Below are 16,299 nucleotides of genomic sequence, written 5' to 3' on the forward strand. Positions count from 1 at the left end.
CTCAAGGGGTGGTGGGAGGGATTTCCAAGGGTGTGTGTTTGTCATTGTGATTGTCTTATATTTTGTATGGTTGTTTGTTGCGCATCTTTTGTGTTGTAATTTACAAAATAAAGAAAAAATTGATCAAAAAAACAAAAAAAAACAAAAGACAGTTTGAGATCCAATTTGACCGGCCCGAGCATCCGGACTGAGACACATCTGTAGAAATCTGATCAGAATCACATTTCAAACCACCCACAAATGTGGTTTGGATCCAATTTCATGACTTTGTTTAAGCAATCTAGATACAATCTAGATATGGGAAAAAACTTATTTGGACTGGCAATCTCAACAAGGCCCAAACTTCCAGGACTGAGCTACAGACATGAATGAGAAATGGCGGGCCATCACCTGTAGCAGCAGTTTTCTCTTGTTGCATTTCGAAAGGACAAGATCCCAAAGGAATCCAACAGAATTTCATATCTTTGTGGGTTGAATATTGATTCTGGCAGCTCTACACACCACAACCTGACAGTTTCTGATTGAAGTTTGCTCCAAAAAAATGTGAACATACTAGCTGCTTGCCTGCTGGACGATCCTCCACAATAACACAACCAAACTTCCACTGCCAATACCCACCGGCATCTTTTTAATGACATCGGCCCAGAACCCATCTACAGTCTCTCTCTCTAGTCCCTCTCTCTTTCTCTCTCTCTATCTCCTACACTCACACACAGATATGCACACACACTCAGTCTCACATAGCCTAACAAGTGATTCAATAAGTGAATTTCATAACTTGGTCTCAGTGATGATACTAAACTGAGATGGTGATGTGCAAGATTGAGACGACACAAGCTAACAGAGGATATGGTTGGAATTATAATTGATGGTTAAAGCTGAACATGTGAAATACGAGGGTGTGTCCTATTTAACGACCTGCCAGCAAATTTAGCAACCTAAAGGTGACTGACTTGCTTATTTTTATAATGACTAACATGGATGTCCTTGAAATACGCTGTCACAATTTGGCCTGGTCCATGCTCAGACAACACAGCAGTATAGTAGTGCAGGTGTGTTATATGGGTATACAAAAACACACTGTGCACACGTCAGTGTTTATCAGATGATAGTTTTGACAGAAGATAGCAGTGCTTTAGCAGCTTTTGAGGCCCAATGCAATGTGAAACAAGGCAAAAGGAATGATAAAGGAACATTTTAAGTGAATTCTTGAGTCTTTTTGCCTTATACAGTAATCTGGTTTATGACCTGTAGCAGTACTTATTAGTCTTAGTAAACTGCAATATGGTTATGGTAAACACTGCTGCTGAATAAAGTGTAATTTCTATCTGCAGTAAATAAATTTATGCACACACAAGCATGCACACTATACAATAAACTAAATGCATGCACCTAGTTATGAATTACCTCTCCAGTTCAAGGTCATTACTGAGGATTTATGTGCAGTCAGTCACTCACTCACAGTTAGGAAGTCGCATATGGTATTCTTGGTCGGCCCACTTCTTGATAATGAGTGACAGTTTATTGGTTTTGAACAGAAAACACTTTGACTCACACAGTCTTGAAAAGATTTTCTGTTGCATTTGCTAAGACAGCTCTGTGTAGCAGAAACATTAGAGGCCCAAGGCATGACGCTCAGTAGGGGGAGGAAGAGAGTTAACTCCATTAAATTATACAACTCTGCTGTCATTGAGGTAACTTCTGAACCACAGTGGGGCTTTTTTGTCTAATCCCAGATGTGAGTTTTTTCTTCTTCTAAGCTTTGGAATAAATATTTTCTGCAAATAAAAAGGTTTTTGTCCATGATGGGATTATTAGATGCTTTTTAGCAATGTAATCATTATTGTACATGTGCATGAATGAAAAATAATGTGCTCTCGGTGACCAGAGATAATTGTTATATGTCAGATTAAGTAATAACAAAAATAAATGTCCCTCTAAATGAGTCGAAAATGAAATCCATGATGTGCCAACAGCCATGAAGGACACTACTGACCATAATTTGTCAACAGTACCTGGATGGATAAAATATTCAAACAAGGGTGTAAAGGTAAGTAGATGTAATTTTAAAAGTCGGGTTAAATAGACTTGCTTTATACATTTAATTTAAAGATTCATAATATTAATAATTAATAAAATAACAAGATTAATAATAATGGTTAATGGCATAATTTTGTGCAATCCATATCTGGAGCACAGTTTCAGACACAATTTAGGCCAACTGCTAGACACCTAACTCTAATTCTCAAAATATTACATGGTATATGTGAAAACCATAATCTGCATGTTATACATCCACACAGAGCATGGCTCGACAGCAACACTGAAACAAAGGATGAGACAGCTTGAACCAGTTGAAGGAGCATCGTGAAATCAGCGACCTCTGTCGACATCTAGTGGCAGCCAGCAGGCATTACCACATGAATAGATTTTCTCTTTTTACACACAAGTCACCAGCACAGGCATCCCCTTCCCCCACATTGCACCGCTTTGGTCTATAATGGCCTGTAAGGGACATAAACTTTTAAGTCACATTTTCTAACAGGCAGAGTTATCACATTCATATGACCAGAGATTCAACAGAAATGTTTAGAGCGGAGGTAATACACTAAACCGACAAAAGTACTGGGACACACCTCTTAATCACTGAATTCAGGTGTTTCATTCAGTCCCACTGCCACAGGTGTATAAAATCAAGCACTTAGCTATGCAGCCTGCCCCTCCTAGATAGTCCACCATCAACTGTAATTGCAAAGTGGAAGTGTTTAGGAACCGCAGCAACTCAGTCACCAAGTGGCAGACCATGTGAAGTTACAGAGCAGGGTCGCCGAGTGCTGAGGTGTGTAGTGTGTAAAAGTGGCCAACGCTCTGCTGACTCAGTAACTGCAGAGCTCCAAACCTCCTCTGGCATCAACATCAGGACAAAAACTGAGCGCCGGGAGCTTCATGGCATGGGTTTCCATGGTTGAGCAGCTGCATGCAAGCCTCACATCACCAAGCACAATGCCAAGCGTCAGATGGAGGGTGTAAAGCATGTCATCACTGGACTCTGGAGCGGTGGAAACGTGTTCTGCAGAGTGACCAATCACACTTCTCTATCTGGCGATCTGATGGACGAGTCTGGGTTTGGTGAATGCCAGGAGAACGTTCCATGCCTGACTGCATTGTGCCAACTGTAAAGTTTGGTAGAGGAGGGATAATGTTATGAGCTTGTTTTTCTGGGGCTGGCCTCGGCCCCTTGGTTCCAGTGAAGGGAAATCTTAATGCTTCAGCTTACCAGGACATTTTGGACAATTCTTTGCTTCCAACTTTGTGGGAACAGTTTGGGGAAGACCCTTTTCTGTTCCAGCATGACTGAGCCCCAGTGCACAAAGCAACTCCTTAAAGGCATTGTTGGCTGAGTTTGGTGTGGAACAACTTGACTGGCCCAAACAGAGCCCTGATCTCAACCCCATCCAACACCTTTGGGATCAACTAGAACAGAGACTGTGACCCAGGCCCTCTCGTCCAACATCAGTGTCTGACCTCACAAATGCTCTTCTGGATGAACGGGCCAAAATTCCCACAGACAGACTCCAAAATCTTGGAGAAAGCCTTCCCAGAAGAGTGGAAGCTGTTATAGCTGCAAAGGGGGACCAACTCCATATTAATGCCTATGGATTTAAAATGGGATGTCATAAAAGTTCCTGTAGGTGTAATGTGTCGGTGGTCCAATACTTTTGTATACAGTGTATATAATCATAGAAAATACTGTCAAATTTACAGTGCTTGGTCATTTGCTTTTTTGAATTGATTCCAGTTGTTTAATCATAGCACCATCTTCCATCAATGAGCAGTCGATAATACACATAAGTCAGGGATTAGGGGTGTACTGAACTCCAATAGGTGGGGAGTTTGGGCTCCAAAATGGAGTGCAGGCCATGAAGTGGGTTCTGACAGGCACCTGGGACCTGGCTAAGTAACTGTTGAATAATTATTTTAGATCAACAACCTTATCAGACCCCCCGCAGATATGGTCATTTTGTTCTACAGGAGAGAAAAAAAAACCTTTGCCTCTTTATCATTACAACAGTATATTGTATACAATAATATAGTACTGTTGCCTCTGTATTCATTTAGCAGTGGCTGGCCACCACAGCAACAATATTACAACCTGCTAGAGAAAATGTGAAATTAAAATTATTGTGATTTAGTCTCACTATTATCTAAAACTAAATTAAGTGCAGTCCAATTGTTTTAAAAGGAATGAGTACATGATTTCAAAAACTGATATTCAAAGAGACATATGGGACAAAACAAGAAGCACAACTGCGAAAAAAAAATACATAGGAAACACTAATATAATGTTAAGTTATAGGAATATGAATTCATTATGGTATTCAATAATAATAACAGAATACTTTATTAATCCCCAAAGAAAAAAATCTCATGGACAGGAAGTTTCCCTGACAAGCTGGATTGAGTTTGGCTCAAAGACACTTAAGCAGAGCAGGGGTTTGAACCCGTGTCCTACAGGAGGGATGGTCCAACTATTCACTGTGCATTACAGAAGTCAATGATAATGCCAACATCCCACAGCCCACAACTTTATTGCATTTTACACTATAGGTTTTAACACTTAAACAAGATAATCTATACCACATAATGGGATAAATGTCTTTTTTTTAATCCATATCTGACAGTCCAATAATTACTAGTTATGTGATAGGCTTCAGTCCAATGAGTAAAAGAGGTTGGTTACATCATTTTCAGTTAATTAAAAAAAAAAATCTGCCACAAAAAGCATGTCAGATCTTCCACTATCAATGGAGCTGAGCTGAATTAAGATATTTACTGGGTAGCCCACTTAACCTATTTCATATATAACAAATGTTTCTTGAAATAAGAGTTTTGGTGGGTCCTGCTTCAAACTCTCTGTGATTTAAAAATGGGTGGGTTTCTTTTCATCTCTCTGAAAACATTCAAAGAGGGTGTTAATTTATATATAGCCTATTCAGGTAGAGAATTGATAGGAAATAGCATTATTGCCTCTTTCCCTGGCTACATCGCTGTCACTGTTTATCTTACAGCACACAGGCCATGTTTATGATTTTAGTCATAAAAAAGGTATGCATGTCTGTGGTGAGTGCATACTTCAAGGGCGGAAAAAAAAGGATGTAGAGCTGGAATTTAGGAACTGCAGTTGTTCCAAATCGATGACTACACCCTTGACGTCAGTCTCTAGCTCTGGCGATTCTTCCGGGCTCCATCCGCTTTTCCACATCCACGCACATCCAAGTCAAAGTTCAACCCCGCCCTCTTTGGTCATCCTCTTGCCGATTGATAGCTTTAACCACAATCCGTCCTCTGTAGTCCTCTGTCTGTTGTGTCCCAGGAATTGAGGCTTTGATCTATAAGATAAGCCTTTGACCCAGGATCTTGCGGTTGATCTCAGCCAGAGCCACAGAAAACACAAAGGCCTTCTCATCAGACAGATTGGCATAGATGTCTATTTCTTTTTCTTGTTTCTCTGTGGACAGAATTTGCATGTACAGAATGAATCACGGAGAAAAGTATGCATTTCCTTACATTCCTGTATTAGTAACAATGAAGCAGTAGGAGCAAATCATTTTACTGAATTTATAATAAGTACCAATCTGGGGCCTTCCCCGGTACACCAAATGACACACTACACAATATATTCTGGGGGGGAAATGAGCACTATACTTCTTTTGAGTTCAGACAGCACTGATAAGTGTATACATTGATAAATTCACTGATATCATTGGTACTCTTGTATTTCATGCCAATAAAGCACATTGGAATTGAAAATGGGAAACAAGCACAGAATCCATGATAAGCGGTGACCTGTTTGGCTCTGTGAAACTAAATACAAAAGCCTGACTTGCCAAATCAGGATTAGAGTGAGTGACGCTCTCATGAAGCACCAGTGCCAGGATCAGCTGTATGAGAAACTTGAATCTCTGTATCAAGAGGCTCTATATGTGCAGTGAGGTTTTCAAATTTTTGTGGCCGTGGTGGTGGGGGGGGACACAACCAACACATAGAGTGATGTTTACTCACTGCCTGTGGTGTTATTATGCAGAGGCAAAGCTATGAAGCATGATTTATTCAGAAGAGGGAGAAAGGCAAGAAAATATCACCTTTAAATGTAAATCCTCAGCTCTGTGTCACAAATGTTTCCTGCTAATCAGGTCTTACAGTACGTGACTAAAGAGAAAGACTGAACACTGTGACAACTTGCATTAGCCTCAACAGGAAACATCTTTTCTAACACTAAAAAAAAAAAAAAAACAGGCCACATTATAAAGTGTTACAGTGTTATTCTACACGATCTAGCCTACTTGTTTTGTGATGTTTCATCTGCTGCTGAAGTTAAGTCATGTTGTTAAAAGTTTACAGATGCAACCAACAGGGGCACAATAGGTAAGGGTGGGAGTTGACACCTATCCTGACACAGAGAGTGGAATGGAAAAGACTAAACAAAGCTAGAGATAACTCCTACCAGCCACACTGCCAAACAAGAATCCAGTGCCTTAGGAAATGAAACTATCAGTATCGGCCAAGATTTTAATCTCAGCCTCTGAACTCAAAGCAAAAGGCAGGACAGCTAGACTGTAAACTTTGTTGTGTTCTCTGTTCAAGAAAGAGAAGACTGACCCAGTATGGAAAATAGCCCTTTCTTTTACCTTTCTCCTCTTCCTGTTTCTTCAGCCCCACTGTTTTAGGTCTGCCCCGCCCTCTGCGGATGGGATCTGATTGGCTGTTGGACCGGGATCTCCTCCTGTTCTCCATGTCATTGGTTAAAGGAGAGTCGATCCGGTCTCGACGAATGCGCTCCGTCCTCCTCCGTTTTGAGTCCAGCTTGTCTGAGGCAGACAACAACAGCAATGACATTTAAAATACGATGTGTATATGGCACCTATACTATATGTGTGATATGAGTAGAGCTGATGTAGTATCTGAAGGCCAGTACTGATATTTTTGGACCAAAGCCGCCAAGATTCAATATCTTTGGATACATCAATCTTTAAATTTGACTATTTTTGCACCCAAAAAACCCATGTCTTAAGTATTTACCTCAGAATTATATTCTTGGCAGGGTAGAAAACCCTCTGAAACACGAAAACACGAAAACTCTGCATTTAAACTAGAGTGTGGATACCCAACCCGGGCCTGTGGGGACCCATCAGGACCCGACAGGTTGGGCCAGATTCAGACAAACATTTAGAAATTATGTTTGGGTTTGGGTTGGGTTCAGTCATGTCGGCATTATTTCAGTGAAAAACAATAGACTCTCTTGGCAACTTGTAGTACTGGAGTTTTCGTGACAACGCTGAAAGCTACACGTAGCCTATTTCAGGTGGAAAATGTAATCTAGCGATGGAGGACAAGCAAAACCTCGGGCTTGGGTCACATTCGGGCACATAAACAAGAATGCCTGTTGGGTTTAGGTCGGGCTCCGTTAATGTGCTCTCAGGCTCTGGTTGAGTTCAAACAAAAATATGCAGCCCAACCAGCACTCTAATTTAAACCCAGCATAATAGGGCATGAGCCTCAATTCAGGCTAAGGGTTTCCCTTAGACAGCCAGAGTAGTATTAATTTTATAATACATATCTGCATCATGTTTTCCATATGAGAACACTGACAAGGCCACATCTGATTTTTAATAAAAGCACAATGTTGGTGATGCAACATTTTCTCACTGCTCTGGAAAGACTCGACTTGTCAGCTGTGTGTTTAACACCCTTCACCTCTATTGTTGTATTCCTTTGATGTGCCTCAGTCTTATGTTGCAGCTGCAACAACCAAATCTCTCCAGACGGCTTTAAAGTTTCACCTGATGAGACACCAAACATGTATGGGCTTTTTTCTAAACTGTAATGTGTGCCTGGATGTTACTTTCCTATATTGAACATAAAGTATTGTGTACAAGCAGAAGGCCTAGTAGCCTAAATTCAACAGTGCTGCAGAGAGAGAGAGAGAGAGAGAGAGAGAGAGAGAGAGAGAGAGAGAGAGAGCTGTTTTCCTGATCCCCTCCCCCAGCAGACTGAGCTCTGCTTACTCTAGACTAGAGCAAACAGCCATTTAAACCAGCCAATACTGCACCTTGTACAATTCTGCTAATCAACCAACTCTCACTCAAGCAAAGTGCAGTGACACTGCAAAATAAACGGACATATCAGAATTCATTTTTTATTGTGTTTTATCTGTTAAAACTGTTCAAAATCTGTATGACAAATTCAACACGTTCAAAATAAGCAAACAGGAGTTACCAAACACAGGGATCAAGAGTATTTTCACCAGACATAATCATCTATAGTTTTGTGTGATCTGAAACTGTTACCTGCTAATGCTGGAGATGTCCTCTCGTTTAACTTGGCATTGAGAAGCTTTCTGCTAATAAACACATAACCACAAGGGCAAGACTTGCAAGCCACTGGAATCTGGAGAGAAACAGAGAGGGCAAAAGGGTGAGGAAACCACTGTGGGAAACTGGAAAAGTTGAAATTTTGTTGAAATGAAATGCTGCTTGGTGTGTTGGATGTGTGCTGGCAAGGACTGGGGATCATAATAAGTACTGCATATGACGTCTTGAGTGTTGCTATGGCAGAAATAATGATTAAATGGCCAAGGCCACAAAATACCATTTTTTATTTTTTTTAAATGGAGAACGGCGAGATAATCTGTCCATACAGGAGAAAACAGCAAGTCTCGAGGCTATGCATGGAAAACCACGATAAACAGAGCAGTATAACAACCAAACCCAGAGACTAAAGTGATGCATACGCTTATTTGCCTTTGTAACATTTCAATGGGCGTGGAAGAACAATTCCCCATAAGAAACATAAGGCAGCCTGCTGGCCCTCCATATTCATGAAAAAGTCCTTGACGAAAATGAAGGCGAAACTCTTAATCATAGTGCTGGACTGGATCCCAGAGCCGCAGAGTTCATGGAAATGAAATCTTATTACACGTAACTCACATAAGGCATACACTGCTCTTAAAAAAAAAAAAAAAAAAAAAAAAAAAATGAAGTCATCGCGGCAACTAGAATTAGAAATTGGGAAATTATATAGGCAGATGCAAATGTCGCCCCCTTAACAATCAGCATATGGCTCAGACCTTTTTTTTTTTTTTTTTAACATCTTTTGTATTTAGTAACTTTGATTTACTAATTAACACCCCTGTATAGAAGCAAAAATGTTTTAAATTGTTGGTTATCAGCGTGGTATAGACTGTGTCCACGACAAGCCACAGAATCGACACGATAGCACGTTACACCGAGGAAACCCTGTAGCAAAAACACTGAGAATATAAATGGTTCGGTATATCACAATAAAGGCGACATGTGGGGTATTTTTGATGTGTTGACGGCAGAATATACAGAATTTGAGAATAGCCGCCGACGGATCACATTCCACACAGCCTGTACAAAAATAGCCCCGATATCGTGTAAAACGCATACCAAACTCCATTCAAAAAATCTCGAAACTGAACCATTAAATGCTCATTGGCACTCGATAAATACGACTCAAGACCCTCTGCGAAACAATACACGCCACCTTTCCATTCGAGACACAGCCAACTCACACGACATCACTCACTTGAATAAAATTACAACTCTAGTCGCTATTATTCTATACATTTTTTTTTCCGAGATTGTGGGGATAGCAAGCGAACCATATTATAAATAAAAAAGTTGATATTTTACAAAAACAAAATAGCTCTATGGAGAATTTGTGTAGGCCGAATTAAAGAGCGGTCTTTAATCATTCAATCACGTCTTGAATAATGATTCATGGTATGTGTAACTTTGCCAAATAAAAGGGCAACATAATATCGCTACATTTTCCAACGGAGTTTGGCGTACGGTAGAACGGCAACTATCAGGGCTGCCTCTAAATCCCGTTTCCGTATTGAGAGTGTAGCCGCATATATTTATTCTGCCATTATGATTATCATCTGGCACACCAAGTCAGCACTCACTATAAAAATGTGTAAATAATTTTCTCACCTGTTGGTCGCATTCAGGACATGATTTAGTAGCCATTTTGACTTTCTTTGTTTTATTTGCCGACATAGTCTGTTCCTACTTGAGCAGCCCGATAGTTCTGCAGTAAAACTTCTCTCTGCAATACATGGAGGGCAGCTGATCAGCTCCAACACACAGACACACATTCACACACACACACAAACACACACACATATATAACTACACACACATACACACACACACACTCCACACACACTACAATGCACACACTAATAACGCCAAAACTCGGAGCATGCGCAGCAGGGCTCACACTTAAAGAACGGCCTACTGTGGTGCTGCATTCAAATCCCACGGGAAGATAGTAAATTGGGTTGTCCTTCATGAAAATACCATTCACAGAACTTTTCTTCTAATCAACAGATAACAATATCGTTTTTATCGTTCAGCCAATGTCAGCTGGTAAATACTGCTAGAAAATATTATTAATCCCAGTGTTCAGCTGGTGGATATTTCTGGTAACTGTGGTTCACCTCTGCTTTCAACTTTATTTATTTATTCATATTTTAATTCCGACACCTCCAACAAGGACATTTCTAAAGAATTTTAAAGTGACGTAAATATGATACATCCATATATTGGAGGTCCTATTGGGTAACAATGGCTTTCACTGCCTCAACACTGACACTGACTGATGCTGTTTTTAGATAATATCATCTACGTCAGACAGCCATCATGGTCTTGTTGTAAACAGATCTGATATGTGTTTGAGGCAAAAGTAATAACACAGATGGTTACAGGTTAACTCTCCTATGATTAGGATAAGTGAGCTGAATACCTTCAAGCTACAACTCCCGCACACAGTAACCTAACTCAGGAAATTAATTAATTTACAGCCACAGCCTGTTCACCTTAATGTATGATGTTGTTGAACCGTACCCTCAGGCACACCACACTGATCTTTTGAAGGATTTCCCCCCTCAAACCTGGATGTTTCATATTCACCCTCTCTCTCATGATGGCACCATGTGGTCGCAAGGACATTTGTAAACTCCAGTTTCTGTAGGCCTGTGTAGAAACACATTTAAATCAAAATTAACTCAATTAACGACAATTTTGTAATCATGTTTTTTTTTTCTTTCTTATTTTGAAATTTTTATCTATGGTTGACAGGGTGGGCAATATTTAGTATGCCGTAAAATCAACCCAGATGTATCATCACTTTGCATGCACGTCCACGTGTGAAGATACACTCAGTACAGAACAAGACGGGTTTAAATGAGAACACGTGAATTCGTCCACGTTGCTGCTTTCAACCGTGTCTCCGTTTTTTTTCCCATGGGACGGGAACGCAGCATAACACTAAGCATGCGCAGTCGGTGACCATACAGTAGAAGCCGGTGTGCTGATTAGGCATTAGTATATAGGCTGTATTTACCACAGATAAACGTTTCCTCACGAACACAATGTGAAATGAGTCACTATTATAGTCCCCAAGGCAAACTTCATGTAGAATAAACTGAATCGTTTATGAACCACCCCAAAACTGTAAAATATTGCTGTTGTTTTCCATTCTGAGTCCATACGTGTGAAGGCTGCTTTAGTAATGGTAAGAAATAAGAGAAAATCTGATCTGTGTCACGTGAGATCCTTTTTCTAATTTGTGATTATGAGCTGTTGAATGACCAGATTAAACTGACATGATTACAGGACCTATTAATATTCTACCAATGCTGTTAAAGCAACATTTATTCCATTAGAGTTAATGCCTAAAGCATCAGAGAAAGTGACTCAGGCTGTGTATGTTTTTGTATAACCAGCTGGAATGTATTGAATATGTCTTGAATAATTATTTCCTGCTCGATATTTTTATCATGATATGGAGTAAACTGATGAAAAATGAAAAAGTGAAATGAATGAAAAAAGTGTGTCTCTTTTTTAATAAACACTGTTCAGAAAATGGACAGCATACTTAAAAAAAAACAAAAAACAAAAAAAACATCCAATGCATACTTCCATTGAAGAAAAAAAAATTAACAGCCTTTATTATTGCATGGCTATATGATTTAAAACCTCGGATGCTGACCAATGGATTTCAGCTCAGAGAGCTTTCATCAGGGTGAGGGGAAATGACAGGAAGTGCATATCACTACATAAATCAATAATATCCCTCAGAAAAGACTACTGTGGCACGCACAGCACAAAACATCTCACGTCAATATAAATACATGTGAAAAAGAGGGGGAAAGGAGTGAGGAAATGGTTACCCAATAAAAGCAAAAAGAAAAACACTAGGCAAAAATATTCAAAATTAACGTCTTCTAAAGAATGTGGGAGAAGTCAACATCTTCATTCTTTTAGTGAGTTTGGATTTGTGTGTCAAGCTTCTTTTTTTTTTTTATAATAGTTGGTCATAAAAATATCTATGACACAGTGTGTTTTGACGCTGTTTGTACAGTGGTTACATCCACCCAGGTAGCTCCTCACCAGCTTGTCCCTAAGTTTGAGGGCCCGTCTGAATGAAAAAGCTGGAGGGTTAGGAAAGACAGTTTGTAAAAAAGGATCATTTTGTATTATGTGCTAATTCTTTTTGATTACATCCTTGATTCTGCGGGTGTAGTGCTATATTGGGGATTAAATATATCCGTGCCAGTCCAAGAGGCTCAAGACCTTTTTTGGAAGAGGCTTCTCCTTTCCAGAGATTTAGCTTTGGTGTGTATGCCTGATTAAGGGCATCTGTCTTGTAGTCCCTTTGTTTGAATCTTTGGTGCATGTTGATGGCTTGTTGGTCGCAGTCACCCTCTAAATCACATATTCTCCTTGATCTCTCGAACTGCCCAAAGGGTATGTTCGCTATGAAGATGGTGTTTTGGTCACTGCTTTTTCTGTAGATAGATGTATGAATATTGCCATTGTGATCCTTTGATATCTTTTTATCTTTCTTCAGGTGTCGCTGCGTCTGACAAATTCCTGGCAGATCATTTTAATGTTCATCTGGTCCAGGCTCTCTTTGTGTAATTACATTGTCAAGTCTTTAACCACAGCAGAGCAAAATCCTGACGAGAACCTCAACCTGGTCAAACAGGCCCTGCACCTCCACTGGCAGCCCCTCTGCTGCCTCTCCTATCCTGCTACAGGGGTACTTGTTGTGAAAGAGGAGTAACTGCATGGAGAAAGAAGCTCTGTTCAGCTCAGTGTACCAGTCTAGAGAATCATTTACATCCCGATTGAGGAGTGCACTCTCTATCTTTTGAAGGACATTCAGACTCTCTTAGTCAAAGTGATCACCAAACTGAATCTCTACACTATCCATCACCGTGAAAACTCTTGCCTGTAGTGATCCACTACTTTGCCAGCAAGGCATCTTTAATGTGTCATTTCAGTCGAATCAGTGGATTCAATGGAGTCAACCATTGTGGTAGCTTTCCTCATACAATGCAAGGTAGGGGTGTACAGCCAGGGCTCCAGCGTGCGACCAATTAGGTCGCATATGCGACCTAATTTTTTTAATGTGCTGGAGGGTAAAGCAACAAGCGAATTTTGGACTCGGAAACTGAGAAACTTTCCAGCTACAGCAGTGCACTGACATAGATTGTGTAACAAAGCGAAGAGTTGCCACTCCGCTCTATTTTCACTGGCTAACAGCAGCACACTGGCTTAGCTTGTCTGTTCAGAGAAGAGGTATCACTTCGGCTTATTTTTCAATCTATGTTATCACAGGCATACTACTGCTCTTTCATTGGTAGTATATAGCTGAATTGGTAGGTCTGTTTGATAAGCAATTTACATTGTTAAAACAAATAATAATTTAACATATTGTTACACAGAGGCGGTCCTGGCTAGTTTTGCGCCCTGGGCGAACCGTCCCCCACCCCCCCACCACATCAGGCCTATCATTTGTTAACATCCTATTAACTAAGAATAACACACTAGAAATTACTCATAAAGCTATATCACATAAAGCTTACAAAATGTTATGTCAGTGTATAGGAAGTTATTTAGGTTACCATAGACCCACGTATAGCAAAAAAAATTAAAAATTCCACAGTCAGGACGTATTGTTTACCAAATCCACAGACTAACAGGCCAATGTGAACTTGCACTTGTTGTGTTGCAAACACAAACTAGCCTATGGGTGAAATTAATTCCATGACATGATGCCTAAAATTCTAATAGTTGCTAGTTCAGCAAAACTAAAACCCCCCCCCAAAAAAAAAAAAAAAAAAAAAAAACTTCTGTGGCTAAGTGGCAACATATTAGCAAGAGGCTAATAAATAGGGTATAGGCTACTGTTTCATTACATGCACAATTAACGTCATGCATAGAGACTTGCATACCTTTATCTTCTGAACGTTTCTCCTCTTCTTCTCTCCTTCTCTTTCTGAACTGGGCACCTGATGTTTTTTTTTGGCCTTTTGTCCATGATACTCCATTGACTTTTTGTTGTTGTTGTTGTTGTTTGGCATTTTCACATAACCCAATAAATTACATGTAGCTATAAGGGGTCTATATTAATTTTATGAATGAAATACAATTTATTTGGAAGCAGCAGTTTGTGTTGTTTGGCCTGGGATCTTTCATATCAGAGGTTAGTCTATCCCCCGCCCCCCTCCCCTTTGCTTTTCCTGAGACTCACAACCTGCGCACAGCCTCTGCAGTCGCAAGTTGATCCCCCGCGCCCCCCTCCCCCTTGCCTTTTCTTCTGACACACACGACCTGTATACAAGACTCTCAGCAACAAGTTGACGTGATAGTAGGGGCGCCTCAGCGCCCACTGCACCAACTTGACATGGAAATGAGCGATATTAGTCTAGAAACGATTTTTTTTTTTTTTTTTGGCGGACGCACTTTTTTTTTTTTTTGGACGGCGCTTGTGCGCCCCCAAGTAGATTGCGCCCTGGGCGGTTGCCCACACTGCCCATAGCAAAAACCGTCCCTGTTGTTACAGTAAAAAGTACTCTGTCAACCCTCAGGTGAAATAATTACTGATGCATCCTCTTGTCATTTTTGTTCAGTCATTAATAACATATAATTTTGTGGTTTTATAGAAGTATTGGATCGGGACTCGGTATCGGCAGACACTCAAAATCAAATGACTCGGACTCAGGGGCAAAAAAACGTGATCGGGACATCCCTACTTTCATTTTTATGTTTTGTTTATATGAAGAAGATGATCTATTTTGTACTGCTGCTGCAGAGAAACGTAAAGTTCAAATTAAAATATTTTGCAGACAAGTTTGGGTCATTTTTATCATCAACATAATAAGGTCATGCATTAATAACACGCTATAAAAAGAAAAATATGGTGCTACCTAATTTCTTTTGGTGCTACTAAATGAAAAGCTAGGTGGCACCAGTGCTACCTGTGAAAAAGTTAGTCTGGAGCCCTGTGTACAGCCATTGCACTATTTGGGCTTTTAAAAAAAGCTTTGGATTCATTATTCGTGTAGCCCGGTGTAAAATACACAGGCCTTAAAATATGTTATTTTCATAAAATAAATATGTTACCCTCTTAAAGTAATAGGAGTAGAAATTTCAGCAAATAATTAAACTAAAAGTGATGTAGTTTAATAAAAGAAAACACAAATGGTTCACGGAAAGGTAAAATAATTCAGTCATAAATATGATTGGATGTTACAATGTGAATGTTGTTTTTCTCTGTAAGTAGCTGTATAATATGTTTAAGGTAAATTGTGAGTGTAATTTAGTGGAAAAAACACAGGTTAAGTCCTTATTTTATGATATTGTGTGTGTGATTGGTTCCCGGAGTCAGTCAGTCAATTTCACCTGTGATGATTGGTTGTAGTACGGAAGAGAACAGAAGGGGCGGGGAGAGAAAAGTCGGGAAGGAGTTGCTGTGAAGAGAACGAGAGGACAAAAAACGGGTACAGACGCAGTAAGAGAGAGAAATACAGAGAGGGGAGAAAAGTTAAGAAATCGCTGGGATGTTTTAGCCTAGCGTATGTCCAGTTGATGTAGCTGTAGACAAGCACGTTTTTTCAGCTTTTATCACGGTGGATTGAGCTGAAAGTTCGATGTGAACTGTGTTTGTGCTAACGGCTAATAAGTCGCTAGCTGAAGTGTAGCGGGCGCCATTACGGACTAGACAGACTGCTGTTTGCTTCGTGTGAAGACTGCTGTTTGCTTCATGTATAACGAGCAAGTACGACTGTTTTCTGAAGAGGATTTCATCTCCGCTGCTGCTGGTTTCGTCTCTCGGCTGTGGATTGCTCATCCCTGTTTTCCCCGGACTGCGCGCTGTGGACTGTTATTCCCTGTTTTCCCCGGACTGCTACTGAAACGT

The 16,299-nt window shown here is 40.2% G+C and overlaps 1 protein-coding gene across 1 annotated transcript; it reads right to left on the bottom strand.

The window, feature by feature from the left end:
- Window positions 1-4,091: 4,091 nt before the first annotated feature.
- c3h16orf87 (chromosome 3 C16orf87 homolog) lies at window positions 4,092-10,287 on the bottom strand. Its single transcript, XM_030048576.1, has 4 exons — window positions 10,020-10,287; window positions 8,349-8,448; window positions 6,690-6,869; window positions 4,092-5,509 (listed from the first exon to the last, which is right to left on the bottom strand). Exons 1-4 carry the CDS (start codon window positions 10,083-10,085, stop codon window positions 5,391-5,393), a joined length of 465 nt encoding a protein of 154 aa, XP_029904436.1. The 5' UTR covers window positions 10,086-10,287; the 3' UTR covers window positions 4,092-5,390.
- Between the last annotated feature and the right edge of the window lie 6,012 nt (window positions 10,288-16,299).

Source organism: Myripristis murdjan, chromosome 3 (genome assembly GCF_902150065.1).
Source record: "Myripristis murdjan chromosome 3, fMyrMur1.1, whole genome shotgun sequence".
In the NCBI taxonomy this organism is placed as follows: Eukaryota; Metazoa; Chordata; class Actinopteri; order Holocentriformes; family Holocentridae; genus Myripristis; species Myripristis murdjan.